Source organism: Notolabrus celidotus, chromosome 9 (assembly GCF_009762535.1).
Source record: "Notolabrus celidotus isolate fNotCel1 chromosome 9, fNotCel1.pri, whole genome shotgun sequence".
NCBI lineage: Eukaryota > Metazoa > Chordata > Actinopteri > Labriformes > Labridae > Notolabrus > Notolabrus celidotus.
Window position 1 is genome coordinate 5,727,323 of NC_048280.1, and position 26,206 is coordinate 5,753,528.

The 26,206-nt window shown below is 41.4% G+C and overlaps 1 protein-coding gene across 1 annotated transcript in view; it reads right to left on the minus strand.

Annotated features, from left to right (window-relative positions):
- Positions 1-26,206, minus strand: part of LOC117819050 (calcium/calmodulin-dependent protein kinase type II subunit delta-like) — a 134,381-nt gene that overhangs the window by 50,515 nt on the left and 57,660 nt on the right. The window contains exons 7-12 of the mRNA XM_034692253.1: positions 25,128-25,230; positions 23,279-23,362; positions 23,037-23,131; positions 20,925-21,047; positions 20,744-20,827; positions 18,432-18,474 (exon numbers count right to left, since the gene is read on the minus strand). Coding sequence (XP_034548144.1) covers positions 18,432-18,474; positions 20,744-20,827; positions 20,925-21,047; positions 23,037-23,131; positions 23,279-23,362; positions 25,128-25,230 — 532 coding nt within the window. The remainder of the gene's footprint in view (positions 1-18,431; positions 18,475-20,743; positions 20,828-20,924; positions 21,048-23,036; positions 23,132-23,278; positions 23,363-25,127; positions 25,231-26,206) is intronic.

The following is a 26,206-nucleotide window of genomic DNA, read 5'->3' on the forward strand; positions in this document are numbered from 1 at the left end:
AATGTGTTAACTTCCACTGGATCCGCTCCGTTGTGTTCCGGCTGCGACTCTTATCAGATACACAAGACTTCTATTTTTGCCGGATGCCCGAGCACGACGCATCAATCTCAACAGAGCAGATGGAGCGGGACAGGAAGTCAGGCACCAAAACAAAATGAAAACATCCGGTTAATTTTCAGAATAAAACACTCAGTGTTATCACCAGATCGCATTTCACTTAACTACAACAACAAACCGTCATGATGAGCGGAGCCAGGCCTGGAGTCAACAGGTCAGAGGTTGTCAGAGGACCAGAAAGACAACATGGATGAGGAGATGCGTCGGATATTCATTAATTTAGTGATTACCGCAATAAAACCCTGGTCACATGACTCCAGCTGTCCGATAGTCCTGCTCTGTGCTGTGTGAGTGTTGACGGCTAGAGAGCACGGAGCTGGACAGCAGCAGATTGGAGACGGACGGGTGCAGAGGTCTGGAAGTCCTGTGTAAGTCTCATTTACAGGTTGTAGTTTCACTGTTCAACTGTTGCTGGGAATCGTGTATGTATCTCCTGGTGCTTCAAGCTAGCCTACACTTGAGAAACTGCAGTTTTTAGCACTTTCACATCAGCTTCGGTTCTCAAGACTGGAGGTTGCTGCTTGACTGAAACCCGTGAAATGACTTAAAGGTGACATATCACGCTTTTTTCATCAATATATATTGGTCTAAGAGGTCCCCAAAACATGTCTTTACAGTTTATGTTCAAAAAACCACTTTGAAATCAGATTTTGGTCTGCCTGAAAAGCCCTCTTCTTCAGCAGTCCTCAGAACACTCTGTTTTCCCTCTGACCACGCCCCTCCAGGAAGTGGATGTGGCCTCAGATCTCCAGCACGTTGATCTAATGTTTACATGTTGGCTGAATATACACGGCTGCTCACAGACCGCGCTACTTCAATCCTCTGAATCTGATCCTGACGGAGAGGCGCCTGCAGCAGGACCTTTCTGAAGGATTTGTCACAGATTTTGTGTTTCTTGTTGTTTGAGTATGTCGACGTGTGTCTTGGTACACAGCTACAAACATGTAGCTATGTGGCTATGCTAACTAGCGCTAGCACTTATCCATGATAAATAAAAATCATCCACTGGATCTTCAAATGTGCAGACGTGGGGAGTAAAACCGACCTTTACCAGAAAGGCAGCAGGACCTTTCTGAAGGATTGGTCACATATTAAGTGTTTCTTGTTGTTTTATTTGTCAGTATGTAGACGTGTGTCTTGGTACACAGCTACAGCTACGTCATGTAGCTATGTGACTATGCTAAGTAGCGCTAGCACTTATCCATGATAAATAAAATTCATCCCCTAGATCTTCAAATCTGCAGACGTGGGGAGTAAAACCGACCTTTGTGTTCATGAAGACAGCCTACAACTAGCATGCCTCCCTCCTAAGCTCCTTGTTAGCACACATGTGTGCAGGTAATGAAAAACAGAGGAGGGGTTGAGTTGTATTTCATACAGTCTATGGGCTGAACAAGCTCCGAGCTCTGACTCCGTGACAGACCGGATATTGTTGTGACGTAACAAAAACACTGAAGTCTGAAACGGCTCGTTTCACACACATTTACAGAAAGGTGGAGAAATCAGAACAGGGGCAGAATGGATTCTTTTCATTCTCGGGGGGTTTGTAGACATGCCAGGGAAACACAATTCAGGTAGAGAACCATTAAAAAGTCGATTTTGCATAATATGTCACCTTTAAGACTCTGGTATCGTAACGACTCTGGTAGAAAGTCTGAATTAAAATGTAAAAGTGTGCTGGTGTGTTGTTTTCCTCATCATTTTCCTTCTAGTGATGCTGTGCTTTCTAAAAATAACCCTCTCCCTGTAATGAATACAGAATCGTGTGTGTATTAAGGTCATTATGCAATCACACGATCTGTGGAGTAATCGCAAAGCACTACACGGACTAGATATGTGCATCCAAGTGATGTAAGAGGTTTTATAGATGAAGCAAGGTACAACTTGGTTCAGATGTGGTTCAGTGCTGAAGGCTGATGCTGGTTGGCTTTTCAGATGAGCCGAGGAGTGGCTACACACTCCTACAAGGTCAGAACCCAGTGCTTTACATTCAAGCTATACAAAGGCTTTGGTGTTAGGGAAGTAAAAAATGCATTCTGACTTGTTGGTTCGCAATGACTCTCTCTCTGGCCTTGAGGAAGCAGCAACAAAGATGGCCGCCTTCTAAACCCAACAATAAACCCTGCCTTACAGAACTCAAGGGGGGTCTTAAAGAGGATTAGTTTTCAGCCCTCTCTCTAATGAGGGGTAATGAGGAAGGAGGAGAGGAAGAATGATACTGCAGACACGGTTCTTCTGCTGAGCATAATACCCATAATCCTTTACAACACTGGAAGAAGCACAACACTACGAAAGACGGTCCGCAGGGCATTCACTATGACTGCTGCTGCTGCTGCTAAGAGATGGATAGCAAGGTGGTCTGATTGTGTTTGACTGACACATTTTACCCGTATGGGATCCAAATTATGAGCCTGGCTCCCTGTGAAGCAGAGTAGGTGGTGCCTATCAGTGTGTCTGAGAGGATATAGACGGGGTTTAACGTTGACAAGACGCAAGATTTTGACGATATCGCACAAAAGTAGGGTTTAGTTTTACAGCTTACTGTGCGGTGTAGAAGAGTTGTGAGTATTGTAGTGTTTTAACCCTGAACAAACAAGAGGTGTCCTCTAACAAACAGGTAGTGGTGAGTTTTAGAATTCAGATTCTGGAAGATTTAGACGTCTCTGTGGTGGAGTCTTTGTGACCGTAAAGTACCAGAGTGGAGGGTAAGAGTTCAATTTTAGCTCTGAGTGAACAAATGAAATCCATCCTGTGGCTGGGAAGTGCAATGCAAATTTACAAAGGATGAAACACTTTTACAAAGTTGGAGACAAATTTACATTTTATGAAACAGAATTACATTAAAACACTATTTTACATTTAAAGCTGGGGTTGGTAATCAGATTTAGATACGCTTTTTGTTATACTGGTTAAAATGATCTTTATGTCCTGATGGCAATCAATACATAATGTGTTCTTAAAAAAAGAGCGAAAAAAAAGCTGCTATCTACAGCCGGAGTAAACCTGGGAAAACACCAACCAATCACTGTCATTAGGGTCCAATTTATGAAACCAATCAAATCCTGTCCTGCTGTACTGCCCGCCTCCTGCACGTACATTTCCCCAGCCTGCACTCCCCGTCTCCTGCCTCTGCTTCCCCTGACTCTACTGACTGCCCCTCTCGCTCAACCTCGGGCCTGTCCCCACTGACCCGATGAGGTGCTTTGCTCAGGACTGTAGTCCGGATCAGAGTCTAAAAAGCTCTCACCACGGGGGCTCTGACAAGCATATGAATTAATGACATTTAGTAAGTCCTACAGAAATGTATATGTATTGTAGCGTCCGTCCGGACGCTGTAGGGATGACGAGCTGATTCGTGAACAAGTTGAGTTTTACTAACCGGTCACTGTCGGCCGTGATCACACCAACCAACAAAACAACAATCAATGTTTGAATGAATGAAAAACTTCTCCTCTTGACTCTCCTCTCTCCCACTCGCTGTGAGTTGTGAGTGCTAGCAATAACCATGTTTGTTTGTGTTTTTAACTTTCACAAGGACCGGTTTCAGTCACGATCATATGGTCGCGAATCAGCTACGCTCGTGCATGTGAGCGGGGGCATCGTTTTGGAGGAGCGCTGAGCGGCTCCAAGGGGAGGGGGGAAGGGGTTAGACGAAGTATTGTGGAAATGCTACATTTCATGCTAGTTTTCCGTGACTACCAACCCTAGCTTTAAGAAAACAAATTTAAAAGATCAGAAACACTTTTACTTCAACATCAACATTTTTACCAGCTCCGAAATGGTAGATTCTGACGGAAAAGGAATGTACCAACGATTTTCAAAATAAAACACGTCTGTTATGTGAAAATGTGCAACAGCCAGGGAATTATTTGACATTAACAACCCTGTTTCCCCTAAAGTATTTTGATACAGACTGAAAAGAGAACACCTCAAAATGTGTTCCTACCAATTACAGCTTTATCTGATTTGGAATTTCAAAATAAAAAACATTGGATATTTAGCATTAACATTTATTCTGAAATTCCAAATCGGATACACAATTTCATATTACAGATATCTTTTATTTTGAAAATCTTTGGTACATTCCTTTTCCATCAGAACCTGCTGTTTGTAAATTTGTTTTCTTAAATGTAATTTGTTTTAACCTTGGTTAAAGTTTTTTTAATGTGATTTTGTTTTATAAAATACAAAAATGTTGTAAGGGCTGCACGGTGGTGCAGTGGGTAGCGCTGTTGCCTCACAGCTAGAAGGTTCCTGGTTCGAAACCCCGGCCGGTCGGGTGCCTTTCTGTGTGGAGTTTGCATGTTCTCCCCGTGCATGCATGGGTTCCCTCCGGGTACTCTGGCTTCCTCCCACATTCCAAAAACATGCTCAGGTTGATTGGTCACTCTAAATTGCCCGTAGGTGTGAGTGTGTGCACGAATGGTTGTCTGTCTCTCTGTTTTAGCCCTGTGATAGGTTGGCGACCTGTCCAGGGTGTACCCTGCCTTCCGTCCGAAGCCAGCTGGGATAGGCTCCAGCCCCCCGTGACCCCTAACGGGATAAGTGGTCAAGATAATGGATGGATGGAAAAATGTTTTCCAAAATGTAAATTTGTCTCCAACTTTGAAAAAGTGTTTCATCCTTTGTAAATTTGCATTTCACCTCCCAGCCACCGCACTACCCTCATCAGTGAACCACACATGTCCACAGGTGGTGATCACCCTCTGATTTGACTTGATTTTGTAGCGTTTTTGTTCCCAAATTGGATGAAATTGTTATTTGTTTGCCTCTTTCAATTTTGGTAAATGTTTGGAAGTGATTTGTAGTGACATGTGTTCTCAAGGCAATACGAAAGCACTGTCAGCATGGTGAGTGACTGAACTGTCAGTCTCTCTGTGTGTTCTACAGATGAACAACTGCATGATTGATTGTTTGATTATTATGTTATGCCTAAATAACAAATCAAGCCCACACAGACTAACAATACAAAAATACAGTACATACAATAATAAGTGCTTTGTACTGGCTGTTGATTCTGATTGGTAGGAACGTCATAACAGCATTGATTAATCCTCGACAGCCAAAGTGATCCCAGGGACAACCTGACCACGCACATTTTTAGTTTTATGTTTATGTTGACTGCCCATTCATCCCAAAAAGTACATATTACTACTTTTAAAATTCATCTTAAAACCAACCATACAGACATTCATTTTGAAGCTCTGAACAAAAGCTGCCGACTTTACGTATTTACACAAACAAACATTTCCATTTTTTCATGTCCAGATCCTGAACAACTGCTGATTGCTACAACTACTACTGTCCGTCTCACCACTATCATCTCTCTATCTTCATCTCCCTCTATCCCTCTCTCCAACACGGTCTCAGCAGATGTGTGTCTAACATGAGTCTGGTCCTGCTGGAGATTTCTGCCTGTTAAAGGAAGTTTGTCCTTGCCACTGTAACTTGCTAAATGCTGCAAAGTGCTCTGCTCATGGTGGATTAAGATGAGATCAGACTGAGTCCTGTCTGTAAGAGGGGACTGGATCTTATCCTGTCTTGATGTTGGGTCTTTGTTAATTGTTGATTGATTGGTTGAACATGTATTTCATTAATGAAAGGTGATCCTCACTCATCATACTTAACACTTAAACAGATAATCTGATTTCTTCTTGACTCTTTTTATGAACATAATACAAACGGCCTATGTCACATCTTGAAGTCAAACGTCAGAGGAAGGATCTCTGTTATCAGCTGAGCACAGAAGCTCTGCCTCTTTGTTGAATTTCCTTAAACACAGGGTTTGATACCACACTTCTGCTTACTTTGGATCTACGTATGTACATTTGGTTTCAAAAACTGAACATTTAGCCACTTCTTCAAATCCAGCAAGTATGTCCCGTCTAAGTGTGAGACAGTTGGTTCTAAATTGAATCTTCATGTTATAAATTATGCACACGCAAAATTAATTTTAGGACATGCTGGTTCCTTTCACCTGCCAGTCCAAGTCCCAGACTCCTCCTCTGTCTCTGACTTCTCTAGACCTCATCTTGGTGAGACTTTTCAAGCGTCTGAGTGCAGTTTCAAGTCCAATCATATGCAATCACATCAGCAGCCAGACCGTTACATAAAACGCTATTTCTGGACTTCCTTCCTTCCTTCTTTCTTCCCTTCCTTTCTTTCCTTTTCTCTTCCTTCTTTTCCTTCCTCTCCTTCTTATTTCATTCTTTTGTTTCCTGCCTTTCATTCATTCTCCCTTCTTCTTTAATTTCCTTATTGTTTCTTTCCTTCCTGTCCTACTTTTCTTTACTTTGCTCTTCCTTCTTTTGTTTCCTTCCTTGTTCTCTCCTTCTCTCCTCCCTTTTCCTTCTTAAATTTCTTCACTTTTCCCCATTTTCTTTCCTTTCTTTCCTTCTCTCTTCCTTCCTTTCCTTCTTTCTTCCCTTCTTGTTTCCTTCTTTCTACCCTACCTTTGTTTCCTTCTTTTTCTTCTTTTGTTTCCTTTCTTCCTTCTCTCTTCCTTTATCCTTCTTTAATTTTCTTATTTTTTCCTTTTTTCTTTCCTTCCTTTTGATCTCTCTTCCTTCATTAGTTTCCTTCCTTTTCTTCTTTCTTCACTTCCTTTCTTTCCTTCCTTTTGATCTCTCTTCCTTCATAAGTTTCCTTCCGGTCATTTCTCTCCCTTCTTTTGTTTCCCTTTGTTTTTTCTTCCTTCTTCTTTAATTTCCTCTTTTTTCTTTCCTTCCTTCACTTCTTCCTGTCTTTCATCTTATTTTTTCTTTACTGTTTCTCCTTTTCCTTTTTTCCTTCTTCCCATATTTCCATAGTTTTCTTCTGTCATTCTTTTCTCTTTGTTTCCTTCTAAAAGTTCTTCTTACTGCCTTTAGTTCGTTCCCTTTCTTCCTTCCTTCCTTCCTTCTTTGCTTCCTTTCTTTCCTTTTCTCTTCCTTCTTTTCCTTCTTAAATTTCTTCACTTTCCCCCATTTTCTTTCCTTCCTTTCCTTCTCTCTTCCCTTCTTCTTTCCTTCTTTCTACCCTTCCTTTGTTTCCTTCCTTTTCTTCTTTTTCTTCTTTTGTTTCCTTTCTTCCATCTCTCTTCCTTTATCCTTCTTTAATTTTCTTATTTTTTCCTTTTTTCTTTCCTTCCTTTTGATCTCTCTTCCTTCATTAGTTTCCTTCCTTTTCTTCTTTCTTCCCTTCCTTTCTTTCCTTCCTTTTTATCTCTCTTCCTTCATAAGTTTCCTTCCGGTCATTTCTCTCCCTTCTTTTGTTTCCCTTTGTTTTTTCTTCCTTCTTCTTTAATTTCCTCTTGTTTCTTTCCTTCCTTCACTTCTTCCTGTCTTTCATCTTATTTTTTCTTTACTGTTTCTCCTTTTCCTTTTTTCCTTTTTTCCTTCTTCCCATATTTCCAGTTTTCTTCTGTCATTCTTTTCTCTTTGTTTCCTTCTAAAAGTTCTTCTTACTGCCTTTAGTTCGTTCCCTTTCTTTCTTCCTTCCTTCCTTCCTTCCTTCCTTCACCTACCTTTTTAATTTTTTCTCATTCTTCTTTGTCTTCCTTTCCTTTTCTTCTCTATTTTTCTAATTTTTCTGCTCGTGCTTAAAGCCAACCACACTGACTGCTCAACCGATGCCTGATTTCCCTGCACAGAGCCACTGGGTGAGGATTTGGTCAGGGGAACAGATGTCCAATCACACAAAAGTCTAGCTCAAAATCAAGCCAAGTCCCGGCTCCGTCTTTTTAAATAAAACAAACAAACAAACAAAGAAATCATCCTGATACAGTCTGAGTTAAAAAAATGTCACCTGTCAAATGAATCGGTCGTCGAGAGAGGGACAAATGGGGGAGGACGCTGCACGGCTACATTTTGTCACGTTTTTTTTTCTCGTCTTTCTGTTTCAGTGATGTGAGGTTTTCACAAGCAGTAAAGGCAGGAAGTGATAAAGAGGCACTACATAATCTGGAGGGACTTGAGAGTGGCATGAATGTGCATGGATTATTGTTGTGCTGTTCCTCCTCCTTCCAAAGACTGGATGTTACTGAGGAGAAGAAACAGGGTCAGAATTATGTCAAGTTCATTCTGTCGTATCCTCTGATGGCTTGGCAGCAGAGGAGAGGACATGAAATGGGAGCAGAGATGAAGAGCAAGAAGAGAAAGAAAGGACGTGATGAGGCTATTTTTCTGTGCTCTTTCCCAACATCATTATTCTGTCAGGGCAGAGAACTGGATCTTCTACAAAACCCGGAGTGAAGGCTGCTAAAAATGGCTTAACTTCCAGTAGCGAAGAAGAAATCTCTGTGGAAACCTGAAAAATTAAAGGTGTCTTAATTCAAAACCGGAGGCGGAGAAGCAAGTGGCGCTCCTTACCTTGCCACAAATTACACATGAAGCAAGAAGAGAGAGGAGGAAGAGATTAAAAACAACAGCACTGACATTTATTCCAGCTTTAAAACATGCAGGATGCACCACTGTGAGAGCAATGCAAGGATGATCGTCGAGTCGTATGACGATTCAGTGCTAAACAAAGTTAGCTTAAAGAAGTTGCACTGAGCTCCAAGGGGACCCACTTCTAGGCAAAACTTCCTAACCCTCTTTTTTGTTGTTAAAGATCGGGACACATGTAAGGATTAATTCTCTCTCTTGCATAGGGACAAGGTGAGGTCTGCTGGATAAGAATCAGATTTAAGTGTACGAATATGCAAGATAAAGCAGGCAGAGCGAGTCTGATCAGAAGAGACAACCCACTATAAATATTTAAAAGGAGCCGCATGGAAGCATGAGGTACACAGAGAGGACTGAGGAGTCCCAGTGGTCCTCAGAAACAAGGACACAGCCACCACTTCTGTCTCCTTGACTAAACGCCAGACTGTCACGTGAAGCCCTTTTGTTGCTCTCGGGTTCATTTCTGCGCAAACAAGAACAGACACGTTAGGTCTGGTTAACAAATGTGACAAATCGGCTTCTCTGAGGTTTTTTTGCCGCAAATCTGGGGGTGATTAAAACACTCAAATATATGCCTTTGACACACTCTATTGTTCTATGCAAGGATGTTTTAAAGAAACACTTTGGTTCAGAAGTGTCAGCATCCTTTATTAAATATTACTATACACTATTCAACAGCAAGAAGCTCAGAGAAGTTGAGTAGATGTGTTAATACAGCCTGATATTTTCCTCTCAAACTCTAATAAGTGTCACGAGTTGCTTTCCTTTAGTTTGTGTTTTCCTTGTTTTGTATTTTGTCTTTGATTACCTGTTTTATTTTCTAGATTGATCTCATGTTTCAGCCTTCTTTCCCTCTCTGTGTTCAGTGTTTGTTATAAGTTGACCCTATGTCCTCCTCGTGGCTTTAATGTGTCATGTATCCATGTGTGTTTCTAGTCTATCATGTCTCCTGTTTTATTTTGAAGTTATTGCTCCCTGTGTGTCTCGTCGAGTTTTACTTCCTGTGTTTTCCCCCCTTTTTGATAAGTGTGTTCTGAGTAGGCATGTTAACAATTAAACATGTAGACTGCCGGGGGAACTGGCGCACTGACACACTGGGATCCTATCTCCCCCTTATCACTTACTTTAACTCTCCCTGTCCCATTAAAGGTACTAACCATAGACCTTTTGGGAGTCCCTGAGCTCCCTTGTCTCGTAGGTTCCTCTGAGTCGCTGCTATAGACGTGCTGGACTCCAGTGGCAAAAGCAAATACTACTATCTCTCTCATCACTATCATCTCTCTCTCTTCATCTCCCTCTATCCCTCTCTCCAACTCGGTCTCAGCAGATGTGTGTCTAACCAGAGTCTGGTCCAGCTGGAGGTTTCTGCCTGTTAAAGGAAGTTTGTCCCGTACTCTGAGTTGCTGCCATAGACTGTGCCATAGACTGCTGGGACGTGCCAGACTCCAGTGTGGAGAACTACTACTATCCATCTCACCACTATCATCTCTCTCTCAATCTCCTCTATCCATCTTTCCAACCCCATCTCGATCTCAGCAGATGTGTGTCTACCATGAGTCTGGTCCTGCTGGAGGTTTCTGCCTGTTAAAGGAAGTTTGACCTTGCCACTGTAACTTGCTAAATGCTGTAAAGTGCTCTGCTCATGGTGGATCAGACTGAGTCCTGTCTGTAAGATGGGACTGGATCTTATCCTGTCTTGATGTTGGGTCTTTGTTAATAATAGAACACAGAGTACAGTCTAGACCGGCTCTGTTTGGGAAGAGTCTTGAGATAAAGTTTGTTGTGATTTGGCGCTATAAAAATATTGATTGATTGATAATCTTGACTTCTTTGCTCTAGTTGAAACATATCCAGACACTTCTTTAAATCTTCTTTGTCTTATTTGTGTCTAATGAGATGTTTTTGTTTTGCATGCAGTCTCACCCATTCCAAAATGTATCCTGTTTTCTTTCTATCCAACATTTATCCACAACATGGCTTCAGTGTCTAAATTTGAATGTTCAGGAGATGTCTCTCCAACTCTCCTACCCTGTATCAGTCTTAAAGCATACAGACCCAGTCCACTGTGGGTTATATTCTCAATGCAACCAGTTTGAAAATAGTAAAGCTGACTCTGACTTCACTAGAACCAGCCCCAGCCTTGCATCTCTCACAGTGTTCATCATGCACCAAACTCCCCCACCCCTGTGTTGCAGCACATGCACCAGTCCAGTGCCCCATGCAGCATTCACCGGCAGCTCTTGGGCAGTTCCATCCTTTAAGTGACAGGGGGGGGCAAACTTTCCAGTGTCATCGTCCGACAGAGAAAAGAAGAGAGAGGGACAGAGGAGCGAGAGGGGAAAGTTATGAAGATATGAAATGATGATGGGAAGGGAGGGAAAGTGGAAGTGATGCTGGTGGTCATGGAGAGAATGCAGGAAAAGGATAGTGGTAAAAATGAAAAGAGGTCAGATGAGATGGTGGGAAGAAGGAAAGAGAAAAATAGAGACAGGACAGCAGTTGTTACGGGTCGAGGACATGCTCCTCTGTGATGAAGATGACTCAATGATTACAGGTCAGTGGAGATGACAGAGCAGTGATGGGCATTGAAGCCAACCAATCAGATCTCACACAAGAGGGGACGGATGTGCTGGGGTGGAAAATGTCAGCAGTAGCTGGGCTTCCAAACAAGTCTCACACTGAAGATTAAACATTAACTTAAAAAGGGAAGAAAAACATCTCCAGATGATGTTTTTGACTTATAGTAAGTGAAAGATGTTTTTGAAGGGCAAGTGGCAAGAAATATCAACAGGGAATTTTTCCTTGCAAACTATGATTCCATAAGGGCTTAATACAGAATCACTATCCAATCAAATCGTTCGTAGCACAGCTAGAGTTCAAATGTTTCCTTTAAAAGATACAGATCAAAAAATGATGAGCTCTTAGAAGATGGTGAATTGGTAAACTACTCAATGTGGAGATTAGGTTGCTGCTTATAAATTGAAAAAGTTACAGTGTTGATGTATTCATTTAATTACAATACTATAAGACTGACTTTGCAGAAGGTTTAAAGGGATAGTTTGTTTTTTTGAAGTGGAGTCGATCTCACTGCCGTACTGGACGCTGCAGCTTTGTTTTCATTTCTTCAATTTTTAGAAGTTAAATCCAAAAACCTGTCCTTGTCTTGAAAGTACGTTTTGGGCTCTTGTAGTTGTGATATTGCACGCTTCACGTGACATGTTTACCTCATCAAAATGCACTGATTTAACTGTTGAAGGGGACGACAGAGCTGAAATAACAAACTCTGTGCACATTACTGTGTCTGCCGGATGATTTTCAGGATTGGTTGCTTAGAATGATGTCAAACTGAGGCGCACAAATACCAAATTCACAATGCATCAGTGCACCAGGCAAAAGACAAGTTGACCGGTGCAACGTAGATCCAAATAGCCAATGACGTTTTATCACCAAAACAGCATTTTATCATTTAAAGAACATTTCTAAAGTGAGGCCGTTTCTCTCTCTGAGCAACACAGAGAGACTAATGCACGCTTTTATTACCAGATGACTAGACTACTGCAATGCTCTCCTTTCTGGTCTTCCAAAGAACACAATAAACAAACTGCAGTTAATACAAATTGCAGCAGCTAGAGTTTTAACGAAGACCAGAAGGAGAGCACACATTACGCCTATTTTAAAATCTTTACATTGGCTGCCTGTTGCTTTTTGTATTGATTTTAAAATTGTTTTACTAGTGTTTAAGGCACTGAATGGCCTCGCACCAGACTACATCTCAGAGATGCTTTTCGTGTATAAACCAGGAAGGCCTCTCAGATCCTCCTGCTCCTCTCTTTTAGCTGTTCCTCAGAGCAGAACTAAAACATTTGGTGACGCTGCTTTCAGCCACTACGCTCCCAGGAGGAGCTGACAGAGATATTGAGACTTTGAAACATAAACTAAAAATGTATTTATTCAGTCTGGCTTTTATGTAGGGTTTAACACTTTTATTACTTACCTTTTACTATAATATTGGTTTAAATGTTGCTTTATTATTTTATTAATTTTAAATGTTTATCTTATTTTATTTGTATTTATCTATTCATTCATTTATTTTATTTCATTTATTTACTCAGTTTATTGATATTTTTAGCCTTAACTTTATTTTTTTTCAACTCTTCTCCTTACCCTTTTTAAATCTATTTATTTGAACTATTTACATTCTTAATATTAATTTGACGTTTCAACTTATTTTAATTACACGTATGTTATTGTTGTCAGTGTGCATTAGTCTCTATTTTAAAATCCATTTTTGTTTTTTAATATCTCTTACCATTATTTCATTTCTGCTTCTTTTTTTGTTTTCAATCGCTGTAAAGCACTTTGAGTTGCATTTGATTCGTATGAAAGGTGTTATATAAAGTTGGATGGAAACAAAGCCAAAGCTTAACGTGATGAGTGCATGAGTTTTGTGATGTTGTCAGCCATCATGCTCTGAGCTCCCATGCTGAGGAAGGAGGGAAGGGGGCAGAGAGTTATGAAGGAGGAGAGGTTAAGAAATAGATAGATCAGGGAAGAAGAAAGAGGATAACAAGCACAGAAGAGGAGGATAAGGGAGAGGTATAGCGTGCCATAGGTGAGCCACCACGCTACCTTGTTCCACCAGCCCTGCGGTGGTGCCGGCGGCCGCAGCCACTGCTGCCGCGGCCGCAGTGACAGAGGCTGGAGCGGTGGTCTGCCTGCTGCCCACTGTTTAAGAGTCCAGTACCCCGTCACACGTGAAGAAAGAGAGAGTAAGGGAAGAGGGCGGAGGGGCGTTTAGAAAGAAGGTGAGAGGAAGGAGTGAGTACAAGATTCATCAGAAAGTAGGGGTTACAAGAAAGACAGAACAAACAGAGCTCATTAGCAGAGAGAAAGAAGGTTAGATCATTTATTTCACTCTTATAATATTCTGACAGAAAGATCAGCAGAGAAACACATCAGGGTGAAACACATCAGGGTGAAACACAAATCTCAACCTTCATTGAGAGTCTTTCATTTTGTCTCTATGTTCCTGAAAAACATCATTAGTTGTTATGATGATAATGATGATGATGGTGAGGATGGTACAGAGTTATAGCAGTGTTAGCATGTGTTAGATTTTGCAGTGCTCACCGATCTTAATAACTCACAGCAATATGTCCAACTTAAAATCTTAAAATGGCATGAAATGATGGAGCTGAAGCTCGGCTCAGGAGTTTCATATCTACTGTATGCTCTTGTTTTCCTTTTGAGCAATTTAATGCATAACAGTGTCACATTCACTGAGGATAAAGGGTACTGTAGGAACATATACTGCACCTTACTGTGGTGCCAAACTCTGTGATGTTCAATAACCGCGATCTGTATAAAAGGATGGACGACGTAACAGCTCCCCAAGAGTGAAGCCACAGCTTTCAAAACTCCTCCTCCTGACTGGCTGCAGTACCGGTCATTTAATCGCTAAAATTAGCATTTATTTTTTACTTAATGTGCTTGGTTTACAGAAATGTTACAATTTCTGTAACAGTACCTGTAGCTATAGCTGCACCCACGCTAATCCCTGCACCAGACGCCATCGATCACACGCTTGCTGCAGTCGCTTCTTGCATACGCCATAACTAAACAGCACCTCTTCCTCCTAAATAACAGCTTGAAGATTTGAAAGCACTGGTGCTACCCCTAGACTGTATAATAAATGGACGTAGTCACTGTGACTTCACTTATCTCTTCCTTGAAGCGTTGTTTTGAAGCCTATCAACAGTGGGGGCCATATTGGAAAAGCTGAACACAACTTAACTTTGTCTGAGCTAGTGTGAGGTGAAGAGGCGGGCCTTTAGCCTTTTCACTAACAGCTACAGGATGCCCGCCTGTCAATCAAGTCAGCCATGCCCTTAAATGGGCAAAAGTCACAAGTTTAATACCTTCAAAGATACTGAGCTACTCAGACGAAAACTGTTTTTTGAACCAGGCTGTAAACATGTTTAAAGATCGTCTTTTTTGAATAGGTGTGTATGTGGTTTCCTGTGTTTCTGCAGCCAGCCTCAAGTGGACGCTCAATGAACTGCAGTTTATAACACTTTCGTATTAGCTTGATATTTTAAGACTGGAGGTTGCCGCCTGTTGCTACCTTGTAAAACAGTTAATTTCGAGCTCTGCTTGGGGAGTGTTTTGGCTTCCCTTTTGTGCAACAGTAGGAGCTTGGGGCCCAGTGTCCATCTTTACATACAGTCAATAGCAAAAACATTGTTTGGTATTACCCTGATGATATGATGTGCGATAAATAAATCTCATGCACAACCATGAGACTTCCAGATTGACATCAACCTGCTAGCTGTAGCTTCTTCTGATTGGCTGAATGTTTTCAAGCTGAGTGTACACTACCAGTCAAAAGTTTGGAGGCAACTTTTCATTCAAGGGTTTGCATTTATTTTAATTATTTGAAACACTGTAGATTAAAACCAAATACATCAAACTTATGAAATAACATATATGGAATTATTTAATTAAGAAAACAAGTGTTAAAGAAACCAGAATATGTTTTATATTTTAGATTCTGTAAAGTAGCCCCCTTTTTTCCTTCATGACAGCTTTGCACACTCTTGGTATTCTCTCAGTCTGCTTCATGAAGTGGTCTCCTGGAATGGTTTCTAATTAACATGAGCCTTGTCAAGAGTTCATATGTAGAATGACTTGCCTTCTTAATGTGTTTGAGACCATCAGTTGTGTTGTTCAGAGGTAGGGTGAGTAGTACACAATGGATAGCCCTATTTGACTACTGTTGTAATCCAGATTATGGTAAAACCAGATTATTTCATAGTTTTAATGTCTTCAGTATTAATCTACAATGTTGAAAATATAAATAAAAAACATTGAATGGGAAGGTGTGTCCAAAGTTTTGACTGGAGGGGGAAAACAATTACTGTTTATTGAGATTCAGGAAGTCTTTTTCTTCAGATTATAATGACCATTAAATCTGTGGTAAATTGTGCAGCCCTGATTGAAACATCCTCTTGACTTTCTTTAGTCAATAAAAACTAGAAGACATTACATTGACGTGGAGGGATAAAGAACATCCTCTGTGCCACCATAGAGAAAGTGATCTGTATCACGCACGATTCATAATATGTGATGATAACATAGTTACCGGTTACATAAAGCACTGTTGACAGCTAATGTGTTGATGGAATGTGCCTCGGCTATGTTTTATCAAAGGTCTCAGTTTATTTTCTTTTTGAAAATGTCTCTGAAAGTCTCCCTGACTCATTCAACGGATGACCGCGCTCTCACAAAGGCTTCCTGAGGAGAGAAAAGCAAGCAGGAAAATGCAGTTAAAGAGCGAGGACACAGCCAGGAGGACACACACCTGGGTCAGCATGAGTGTGTGTGTGTGTGTGTGTGTGTGTGTGTGGGAGGGAGAGTTAAAAAGCTGAGTGGTTGTTTCGTTGGTATTCAGACTGTTTCCCATTGCAAAGCTTTCTGTGTCAGAGCGGCTGCTGTGAGTCATGTTTACTGAGGCAGCGTGTTAGTACACACAGACACACACACATTGCAGGCTGCACAAACATTTATAGATGCAAAAAAAAAAGCAGACACACTTTACAAGAACGCAGACTCATTGGTCATGATTTCATAATAAAGTACTGGATTCTTCTAATAGTCCATGAACAGTCACACAGATTCAGACTTCTTCTTTCTTTGCTATAAAACCTTTCATCAGAAAGTCGCCTTTATTCCAGGGACTGCGTATCTGCAGGAAATGTTTCTCTGAACCTGGTGTTGTTGAGAAACACTTAATATTTTTGATCTCATTGCCTCAACAATAAAAAGAGAACATTCCTGACTGAGGAGTGATTCATGAGGTGGATGTTTAAGAAGAACAAAAGTTGATTACAGTCCAGCAAAGGTTAAAGAAAAGATTGAAAGCGTATATTAAGTATTTTAGAAGTGGTCCTCTATCACAGATATATACACAAATATAAGAACAGGATCACAGACAGGAATGCATCTTCAGCTTGCTGATCAAATTCAGTGTTTCCCCAAATTTGACTTTGACAGGTACGAGTGCTAAAACACAAAACCTCCAACAGCTATAATATGTTAACGTGCTTCTTAAGAACATCAAAATGTTTTACTTGTTGTGCTTTTGAGATGTGTTCGAATGGGAAGTGATTTTTTTAAAACTTTATTCCTTGCACAACTTTTCCCAGAGACACACCTGGCTCTTCTGGCTTATCGCACCTAAAGTCTCAAAAAGTAGTATGGGAGGTAGAGCCTTCGGTTATCAGGTACCTCTCTTTTGGAATCATGTACCAGTCCGGGTCTGGGAGGAAGACACCCTCTCTACTTTTAAGAGCAGGCTTCAAACTTTCCTTTTTGATAAAGCTTATAGTTAGAGCTGGATCAGGCTTGGACCAGCTCTTATTTATGCTGCTATAGGCTTAGACTGCTGGGGAAACAGACACACTGGGATCCTATCTCACCCCTCCATCACTTAATTTAACTCTTCCTGTCTCATTTAAGTTGCTAACAGTAGACCTTTCTGGAGTCCCTGAGCTCCCTTGTCTCGTAGGTTACTCCGAGTTGCTGCCATAGACTGTGATATAGACTGCTGGGACGTGCCGGACTCCAGTGTGGACAACTACTACTATCCCTCTCACCACTATCATCTCTCTCTCAATCTCCTCTATCCATCTATCCAACCCCAACTCGATCTCAGCAGATGTGTGTCTAACATGAGTCTGGTCCTGCTGGAGGTTTCTGCCTGTTAAAGGAAGTTTGTCCTTGCCACTGTAACTTGCTAAATGCTGTAAAGTGCTCTGCTCATGGTGGATTAAGATGAGAGTCCTGTCTGTAAAAGGAGACTGGATCGTATCCTGTTTGATGGAAGGACTGTACTTCCACCTCCAGATACTTTATGTTCACACTCACGTGGTGTGAGGACCTGTTAGCTAAGATCATTGAGGAGATTTCTTGGATGAACAGCATACAACAAGAATGTGAATTTAATGTGAGTGCATCTTTATCTGTCTCCAGCTTCACTGATCCCTGCAGATGACACATTGGCTAAAATCTGGCTGCTACGTTTGTTTGAAACCAAACAAGCAGATTTGTTGGAAATTGAAGCACAACAGAAATGTGTTGCAGCAGCTTTGAAAGTCTGAATCCTTAGCTATCTGCAGGATGAGAGACTCCCTGTAAAATACTTTTTTTTTCCTACTGTGTCTGATGCAACATCTTTAATCAAGTGGCTTGAGCCGGCTGTAGCACACAGGACATTTGGAGCAATGCAAGAGTGAAAGTGCGATGTGATTAATGTCAGTGTGACTTTTTCTCTTCAGCTTGAAACAAGAAGGCTGCACTGGAATTCATCGAGTGAAAATCTGACTACACTTCCTGTTTGTTTCATGAGCTTTGTTACGTTTTTTTAAACTGTTATCTCACAGCACTGAATATTCTTTAACTAATAAGGCGACATGAATGTCCTCATCAGCATCAGAAAGATGATTGTCTTCACATTTCATTGGTTTAATGTTTCTCTCTTCAAATAAATTCATGTGCCAACGAAAGGGAAACACTGAAGTTGCAGAGAGATGACATGAAAATGTGATTTTGCATTTTTAAAGCATGCCCCTGAAACCTCAATATAAATACACCTCTCTGCTCACTTAAAGGTACAGTAACCTTTACTGTACAATAAACATGCCACCATTTCAGCAGAACAGGGGAACAAAATACACCCCCTCTGTAAGTGTTATTATAAAGCAATACAAACAAGCACATGAACTATACAACCCAGACACCATGTGAACTTTAACATATTTAGACATGTCTGATATCAATGTTTGCTGTACAGTAATGCAAGGAATACAGGAATTATGTCAAGAAAACACTCACCAGAGAAGTTTCGTGAAACCAGCATGGTAGTAAGAATGGCGCCCTGAGAAGAAAATAATTCAGTTTCAATCATTTAAATGAATGACAACATACCTACAGTGACTGGGAACATTTTTACTAGTCCCAAAACAAATTTACAAACAGCAGATTCTACCGGAAAAGTAGTGGACCAATGATTTTCAAAATAAAAGACGTCTGTAATATGAAACCAAATAAAATGAGAGATGGAATCAATATTTATTTGACATTAACAACCCTGTTTTCACTAAAATATTTTTGATTCAGACTAATAAGAGAAAAACTCAAAATATGTTCCTGCCAATCACAGCTATAGCTGATTTGGAATTTCAAAATAAAACTTGGAAATTTAGCATGTTGCAATGGTTTTGGATAAATTCAAAGTGAGATTATGAACAAAATCCCAGTTTCCACTGACTCATTATAGTTCACACTAATAGTGAACAAGCTCATAATGTAATCCAGCCAATCACAGGTCTTCCTGATGTGTCACTTCAAAATAAAAGCAACTTGAAATAAGCAAAAATAGCATTCATTCTGGAATTTTTCAATCACAGATATCATTAAAATATGCTTATGCCAATACATAGTAATTACATAAATATGTTAATAAATCATAAATAAATAATAAATATGCAATGTTTTTATTCCAAATTCCAAATTTTGAATTCCAAAATAAAAAACGTTGAAAAGTTAGCATATTACAAAAATTCCAGAATTATTGCTTTTATTTCTAAATCCCAAATTTGGAATTTCACAAAAAAAAAAAAAAAACATTGGAAATTTTGCATAGTACAATGATTTCTCTGATGGTGAAATTCCAGAATTTGTGCTAAGTTCAAGTTGCTTTTACTTTGAAGTGACCCATCAGAAAGACCTGTGATTGGCTGGATTACATTTTGAGGTGGTTCACTAATAGTGTGAACTATAATGAGTCAGTGGAAACTGGGATTTTGTTCAAAATCTCACTATGAATTTATCCAAAATCCTTGTCATATGCAAACTCTCTAATGTTTTTATTTTGAAATTCCAAATCAGATATATCTGTGATTGGCAGGAACACATTTTAAGGTGTTGATGAGTCTGAATCAAAATATTTGAGTGGAAACAGGGATGTTAATGTCAAATAAATATTAATTCCCTGGCTGTTGCACAATTTTATATTACAGATGTCTTTTAATTTAAAAAAAATCAATGGTGGATTCCTTTTCTGGTAAAAATCTATCTCCCTGCTTGTAAAAGTGTCTGATTTTGCGCTTTTTTTCAAAATGTTAATTTGTCTCATCCTTTGTAAATTTGCAATGCACTTCCCAGCAACCGTACATCACAAAGACACTTCTGCCTTCCTCTGTCACTGATTGATGTAAAGATCTGAAGGGTTTCAAGCTTTTAAACTTGCTTTTCTTATTAAGTACTAAATGGTCTTTGCAGGGTTATAATCCAGGAGGTATGTTATAGAAAGTGACGCTCTGTCAACAGGAAAAGAGTGTGATCTAAAACCACAACACAGTTTGATAAGACAGATAATCTCCATTTAAAGTAGTGCAGACAAGATGCTGACAAACAACCCTGTGCATCTTAACTGCTTAGCATTAAAGATGTAATCACAAAGAAATCCAACATACAGAGAGAAATGATGAGAAAGAACGCAGACAAAAAGAAGAGAGAGAGAGGGAGGGAAAGCAGCTGATCTTGACACTCGTTTTCTCTGGAGACGTCTTCTATAACTGGAGCTGATAACTTTTAATAGAGCTATAAAAAAAGGCACTGAATAGCAAATAGACCGTGGTATTTAAGAGCTGCTGGGAGCGATAATATACTCGATGTCTGAAGAGCTAAATTAAGCTGCCACTCCAATAAAACCAAGGCGAAGACAGTGACAGAACAATATAGCAGTAATGAAATCAAGTCATATGTTCAGTCTTTTTCTTAAATGCTTGTTAACATCCTGGTTCTCATCCAGACCTCTGCAGCCAGAGAATATTTTACTGAGAGTGTGTTTAATGTATCTTTGTGGCTGCTGCTTTCTGCAACTTAGTGCGCACAAATAAACTACTTTGTTATTAGTATTGATGCAATCTGAAGAAAAAGATGTTTAACAATCTCTTCTAAGCCTCATCAGAAGTTTTAAGATGACAGGAAATCCACAAGGACATGAAATAACCAACATGTCGATGTGTTGATGTGGAAGAAATGTAAGAATAAAGATGATTTCTTTTCATCCTGCACAGAAGCTTTTGGGCGCCAAAGAAGAAGACGTGGGAGAGAGAGAGAGAGAGAGCACGCAAACAGACCTTGAGTTTCCTCCTGGCATTGAATTTCTTCAGGCACTCCACGGTCTCCTGTCTGTGCATCATAGACGCCACTGTGGACCGTTGCTGAGAGAAGGAAGAAGAGCAAACAGGAGAAATTAGTCTATTAAGGTTTTCATTTTTTGTTACCACTGAAGAAGTAACACAAGATGGGGACACTTACGCAGACCCATGGGTGCTTGAGGGCCTCCTGAGCAGTGATCCTCTTGGCTGGGTTGATGGTCAGCATCTGGTTGATAAGGTTCTTGGCTTCTGGGGTGACTGTGTCCCACTCTGGGGACGGGAACTAAAAAGACAAACAGAACCTCATGATTTAACATGTGGAGCAGAGCTGAAACATTTAGCTGAGTCATTGATTTGTCTACAAAAGACAAGATAAGATAAGATAAGATAAGATAAAACTTTATTGATCCCCAGGGGAAAGACACATTTTTCAGGAATTATTTGGATCATCGAATCACCGTTTTTCAGACATTATTCAAGTGGAAATAATTTTACCTGCCTCATATTAATAATGTCCTGCCTTTCTCTTTCTCTTTAAGTTATATTTTTGGGCATTTTTGCCTTTAATGGATAGGACAGCTGAAGAGAGACAGGAAGTGTGGGGAGCAGAGAGTAGGGGAAGACATGCAGGAAATGATCGAGGCTGGGAGTTCAACCGATGACCTCTGCAGCGAGGACTATAGCCTCTATACATGGGGCGCTTAGACCGCTAGGCCACCAGCGCCCCATAGATTCCTAATTCTAATCAAAAATAACCAATTATAGAAAAAATCCAGAAAGCCAGATTAGCCTAGGTACCTCATGAAGATGTGTTACAGTTGTTGTGTTAGTTATTGTTTCTGCTGGGCACAAATCTCAAACGACCCCACTTCAAAAACACTGAAAAATCCCTTTAAGTCTTTCGTTTCTTGCATAATTAATTTATACATCAAACGCAAATTTAGCTGATTTCTGTGGCCGGATATGAACCCAGGATGAGACCAGTTCATGTGCCTTCAGCTGGTAGCTGCTGGGCCCCCCCTGTGGGTGAGGTTTTGAACAAAATCTGAAGGCCAAGCACAACAAGAAGTAATCTGCTACCAAATTTAAACCCATCAGGGTCTGTTGTGTGAGGACTGAAAATTGTGGTGTGTGTCCGATGAGCCTGGAATCTCTGCCAGAAAGTTTCTCTCTCTCTCTCTCTCTCTCGCTCTCTCTCTCTCTCTCTCTCGTTTCTCTCTCTCTCTCGTTTCTCTCTCTCTCGTTTCTCTCTCTCTCTCTCTCTCGTTTCTCTCTCGTTTCTCTCTCTCTCTCTCTCTCTCTCTCTCTCTCTCTCTCTCTCTCTCTCTCTCTCTCTCTCTCTCTCTCTCTCTTGCCCTCCCTCCTCTCCTGCTATTTGGCATGAGCCTAAAAGTGATCTAAGGTGAAGCTCTCTCTTTGGCTCCCCTGAAATATGAATGAGGTGACTGAGTTACATAATCGCAGCCAAAAAGGAAGGAGGGCAGTGGGAGGAGAGGAGATGGGAAGAGAGGAGAGGAGAGAAGCTAGGGAGGAAAAGAGAGGAGAGGAGAAGAAAGGGGAAGAGACGAGAGGTGAGGAAAAGAGTAGGAGGAGAAAGGGAGAGAAAAGGGGGTATGAGGAGAGGGGAAGAGGAGAGGAGAGGAGAGGAGAGAAGCAGGGGAGTAAAAGAGAGGAGAGGAGAGTAGAAGGATAGATTAGAGGAAAAGAGAGCAGAGCAGAGGAGAGGAGAAGAAAGAGGAAGAGAAGAGAGAAGAGCAGAGAAAAGGAGAGGAAGAGAAGGAGAAGGGGAGAGAAAAGGGGGATGAGAGGAGAGGAGAGTGGAGGAGAGCAGAGGAGAGAAGCAGGGGAGGAAAAGAGAGGAGAGGAGAGGAAAGAGAGGAGAGGAGCAGAAGGAGAAGGGGAGAGAAATGGTGGTATGAGGAGAGGGGGAGAGGAGAGAAGCATGGGAGGAAAAGAGATGAGAGGAGAAAGAAAGGAAATGGTCGAGGGGAAAGGAGAGGAGGAGAGGAGAGGAGCAGAAAGAGAAAGGGAGAGAAATGGGGGTATGAGGAGAGGGGAAGAGGAGAGGAGAGAAGCAGGGGAGGAAAAGAGAGGGGATGAGAGGAGAGGAGAGGAGAGGAGAGGAGAGGAGTTGAGAGGAGAGGAGTTGAGAGGAGAGGAGAGGAGAGGAGAGGAGAGGAGAGGAGAGGAGAGGAGAGGAGAGGAGAGGAGAGGAGAGGAGAGGAGAGGAGAGGAGAGGAGAGGAGAGGAGAGGAGAGGAGAGGAGACTCACATCGTAAGCCCCGGCTTTGATCTGCTGGTACAGCTTGTGCTGGTCCTCATCCCAGAAAGGAGGGTAGCCCACCAGCAGGATGTAGAGGATCACCCCTGAGACACACAGAAAAACACATATGGACACACACATGCACACACACACACCGGGGGCGTGTTGTCAGTGCTTCAGTGTGTTTTCTTGTGCGCACTCTAGGAAACTCCACTGTGTGTGTGTGTTATGTGTCTCTGTTTACCACTCACCACAGGCCCAGATGTCCACAGGTTTGCCATATGCCTCCTTCCTCAGTACCTCAGGGGACAGGTACCCCGGTGTGCCAGCAAATCCTGCAGTAAAAATACAAACAAAGACACACACACACACACACACACACACACACACACACGGGGGAAAAGATTGATTGACTGTAAACACAGTGGACTGAGATCTTACAGACAGATCTGAGGCTTTACAGACAGTCCATTGTGAAGGACAGGCTAATCTCTCATGGAGGAAAACCAAGGATACTTCACTGGATCTGTTTGTAGTCCAGATCCAGTAGAAGTTTGTGCCTGAGAATGACTAATCTTGCAGCTTCCCCCTGCACATTGTTCTTTTTAAAGTAATCTCCAAACTCAAAGTGTAGCACTCTGAACCTTAACCACCACAAGTTTGACACACCTGATACAATGGTTTAAGGGATAAGGTTGCTTCTTTAGTAAAAGCTACAGGTGAATATGTTTTACAGCAATGCAGGGAAAACTACACATCTTTTACAGCTCATGTTTGTTTTAACTATTCGTGATCAGATTTCCACTGAAGTAAAAGTAGCATTAGTTGAGTGAAAATGGACCTAGAGGGCGAGACGCACCACTTTTTAGATATTTCATAAATCTAGAACATAGTTTAAAATCCTTCTTCTGACCTACAAAGCTCTTAATGGTCAGGAACCTTCATATCTTAAAGAGCTCATAGTGCCCTATTACCCCTCTAGAACACTACACTCCAAACATGCAGGCCTTCTCATCGTACCTAAAGTCTCTAAAAGTAGTATGGGAGGTTGAGCCTTCTTTACAATCCTTTGAAATCATCTACCAGTCAGGATCCGGGAGGCAGACGCCCTCTCGACTTTTAAGAGTAGGCTTCAAACTTTCCTTTTTGATAAAGCTTATAGTTAGAGCTTGCTCAGGCTTGGACCAGCTTTTAGTTATGCTGCTATAGGCTTAGACTGCCGGGGGAACTGACACACTGAGATCCTATCTCACTTCCCTCCCTTATCACTTACTTTAACTCTCTCTGTCCCACTAAAGTTACTAACCATAGACCTTTCTGGAGTCCCTGAGCTCCCTTGTCTCGTAGGTTCCTATGTAGACGTCCAGCTTCTACAGACGTGCCGGACTTCAGCTGCAACAGCTCCTACTATCCATCTCACTACTATCATCTCTCTCTCTTCATCTCCTCTATCCTGCTTTCCAACCCCAACTCAGTCTCAGCAGATGTGTGTCTAACATGAGTCTGGTCCTACTGGAGGTTTCTGCCTGCTAAAGGAAGTTTGTCCTTGCCACTGTAACTTGCTAAATGCTGCAAAGTGCTCTGCTCATGGTGGATTTGAGATGAGATCAGACTGAGTCCTGTCTATAAGATGGGACTGGATCTGATCCTGTCTAGATGTGGGGTCTTTGTTCATTGTTGATTGATTGGTTGAACGTGTATTTCATTGATGTTGGGTCTTTGTTTGTAAAGAGTCTTGAGTTAACATTTGTTGTGATCTAGAGCTATAAATAAAAGATTGATTGACTTTTAATTGTGTAAATTATATCAGCCATTAGTAATCTTAAATGTTGATACAGTTAATTGGCCATCCCTTGATTTGTTCAACATTTGTGGTTATATGCCAGTTTAACCACACACAGCCTACAAACAACTTACCTTTACACCAATCAACTTGTCTGTATTACAATTTCCGTTTCATCAACAGGAAAATGAATTGCTTTGGAACATCCCCACTCACCCCTCATGGTACCTGAACCTTCATAATGAGCCCCTTTACAGTTGTAGACAGGTAAATAAAAAGTTATTAAAACCACAGACTCCTCTGTTCGCTCTACATACCAAACCAGGCCTGCTGATCCCCCTGCACCTCGATGGCGAGGCCAAAGTCGGCCAGCTTCACTGCGGCGTTCTTACATTTGCTTGCAAGGAGCAGGTTCTCTGGCTTGAAGAGGAAGAAGAGGAGAGAAATAAGGGCGTCAAACAACTTTAAATGACGGATGAAGGTTCAAAATATACACTGTCCATGTAGAGGAAGAGCTGGAGGTAGACAGCCATGCATGCACTATGTTTGTAATGGGGTTCATCAGCATTATACGCAGCACAGAGACACACACAACACAGATACACAGACAACATTTGAAGAACTTGCACGGACACATAAAGCTTTAAAAGGAGTATTAAACAACTTTTATCGGGCAGCTTTAGACGCCCATGCAGCCTCGTCACTTTGCAGCTTTTTTGTCCTTGCTTCATGAAGTGTGCTGCGGTCTGTGGGCTCTGTCTCTGTGGCCCAGATAATGCAGTCAGCCTCATTATTCTCTGTCAGAGGAGGACTCTAATAATGGGATGCTATCCCCACTGGCCCCCTGCTCCTTCTCACTTGTTCTCTCTACATCTCTCTCCATCTCACTTAATCACTCCCTCTGTAGGACACTCTGGCACTCTGGTGAGAAACATTAATACAGGATATGAAACACTGGGACCTTTTCAGTCACTGATGTCACCTGTTGGGCTAATAAGTTTACTGTTACAAAACACAAGTGGAAGTCTAAGTTACGATACATCTCAGCCTGGAAAGACTCTAAATGTTCATTCTTTACTCGGATGTGCGAACACTTTGGTAAGTTCAGTCAGACAACTCACGTTTAAATTGTTTATTGTAGCAGCAAATACATATTCATGTTTGGCGCCCAGGCTCCGGCCTCATCACTCCCTGCAGATAAGTTTACATGCAGACTTTGAGGAGTGATGAGCAAAACATACTAAACACCCCCGGAACCTGCAGGTGGAAGCTGGGGAGGCGGCGGGGAAGAAGAAATATCAGCAATGGCATGCAGCAGCAGAGGCGTTGACAGGCAGAGGGAGAGATGGGGAGATTTTTTCCCAGTTTAAATAGACCGCCAATTTGAGAGGCAGAG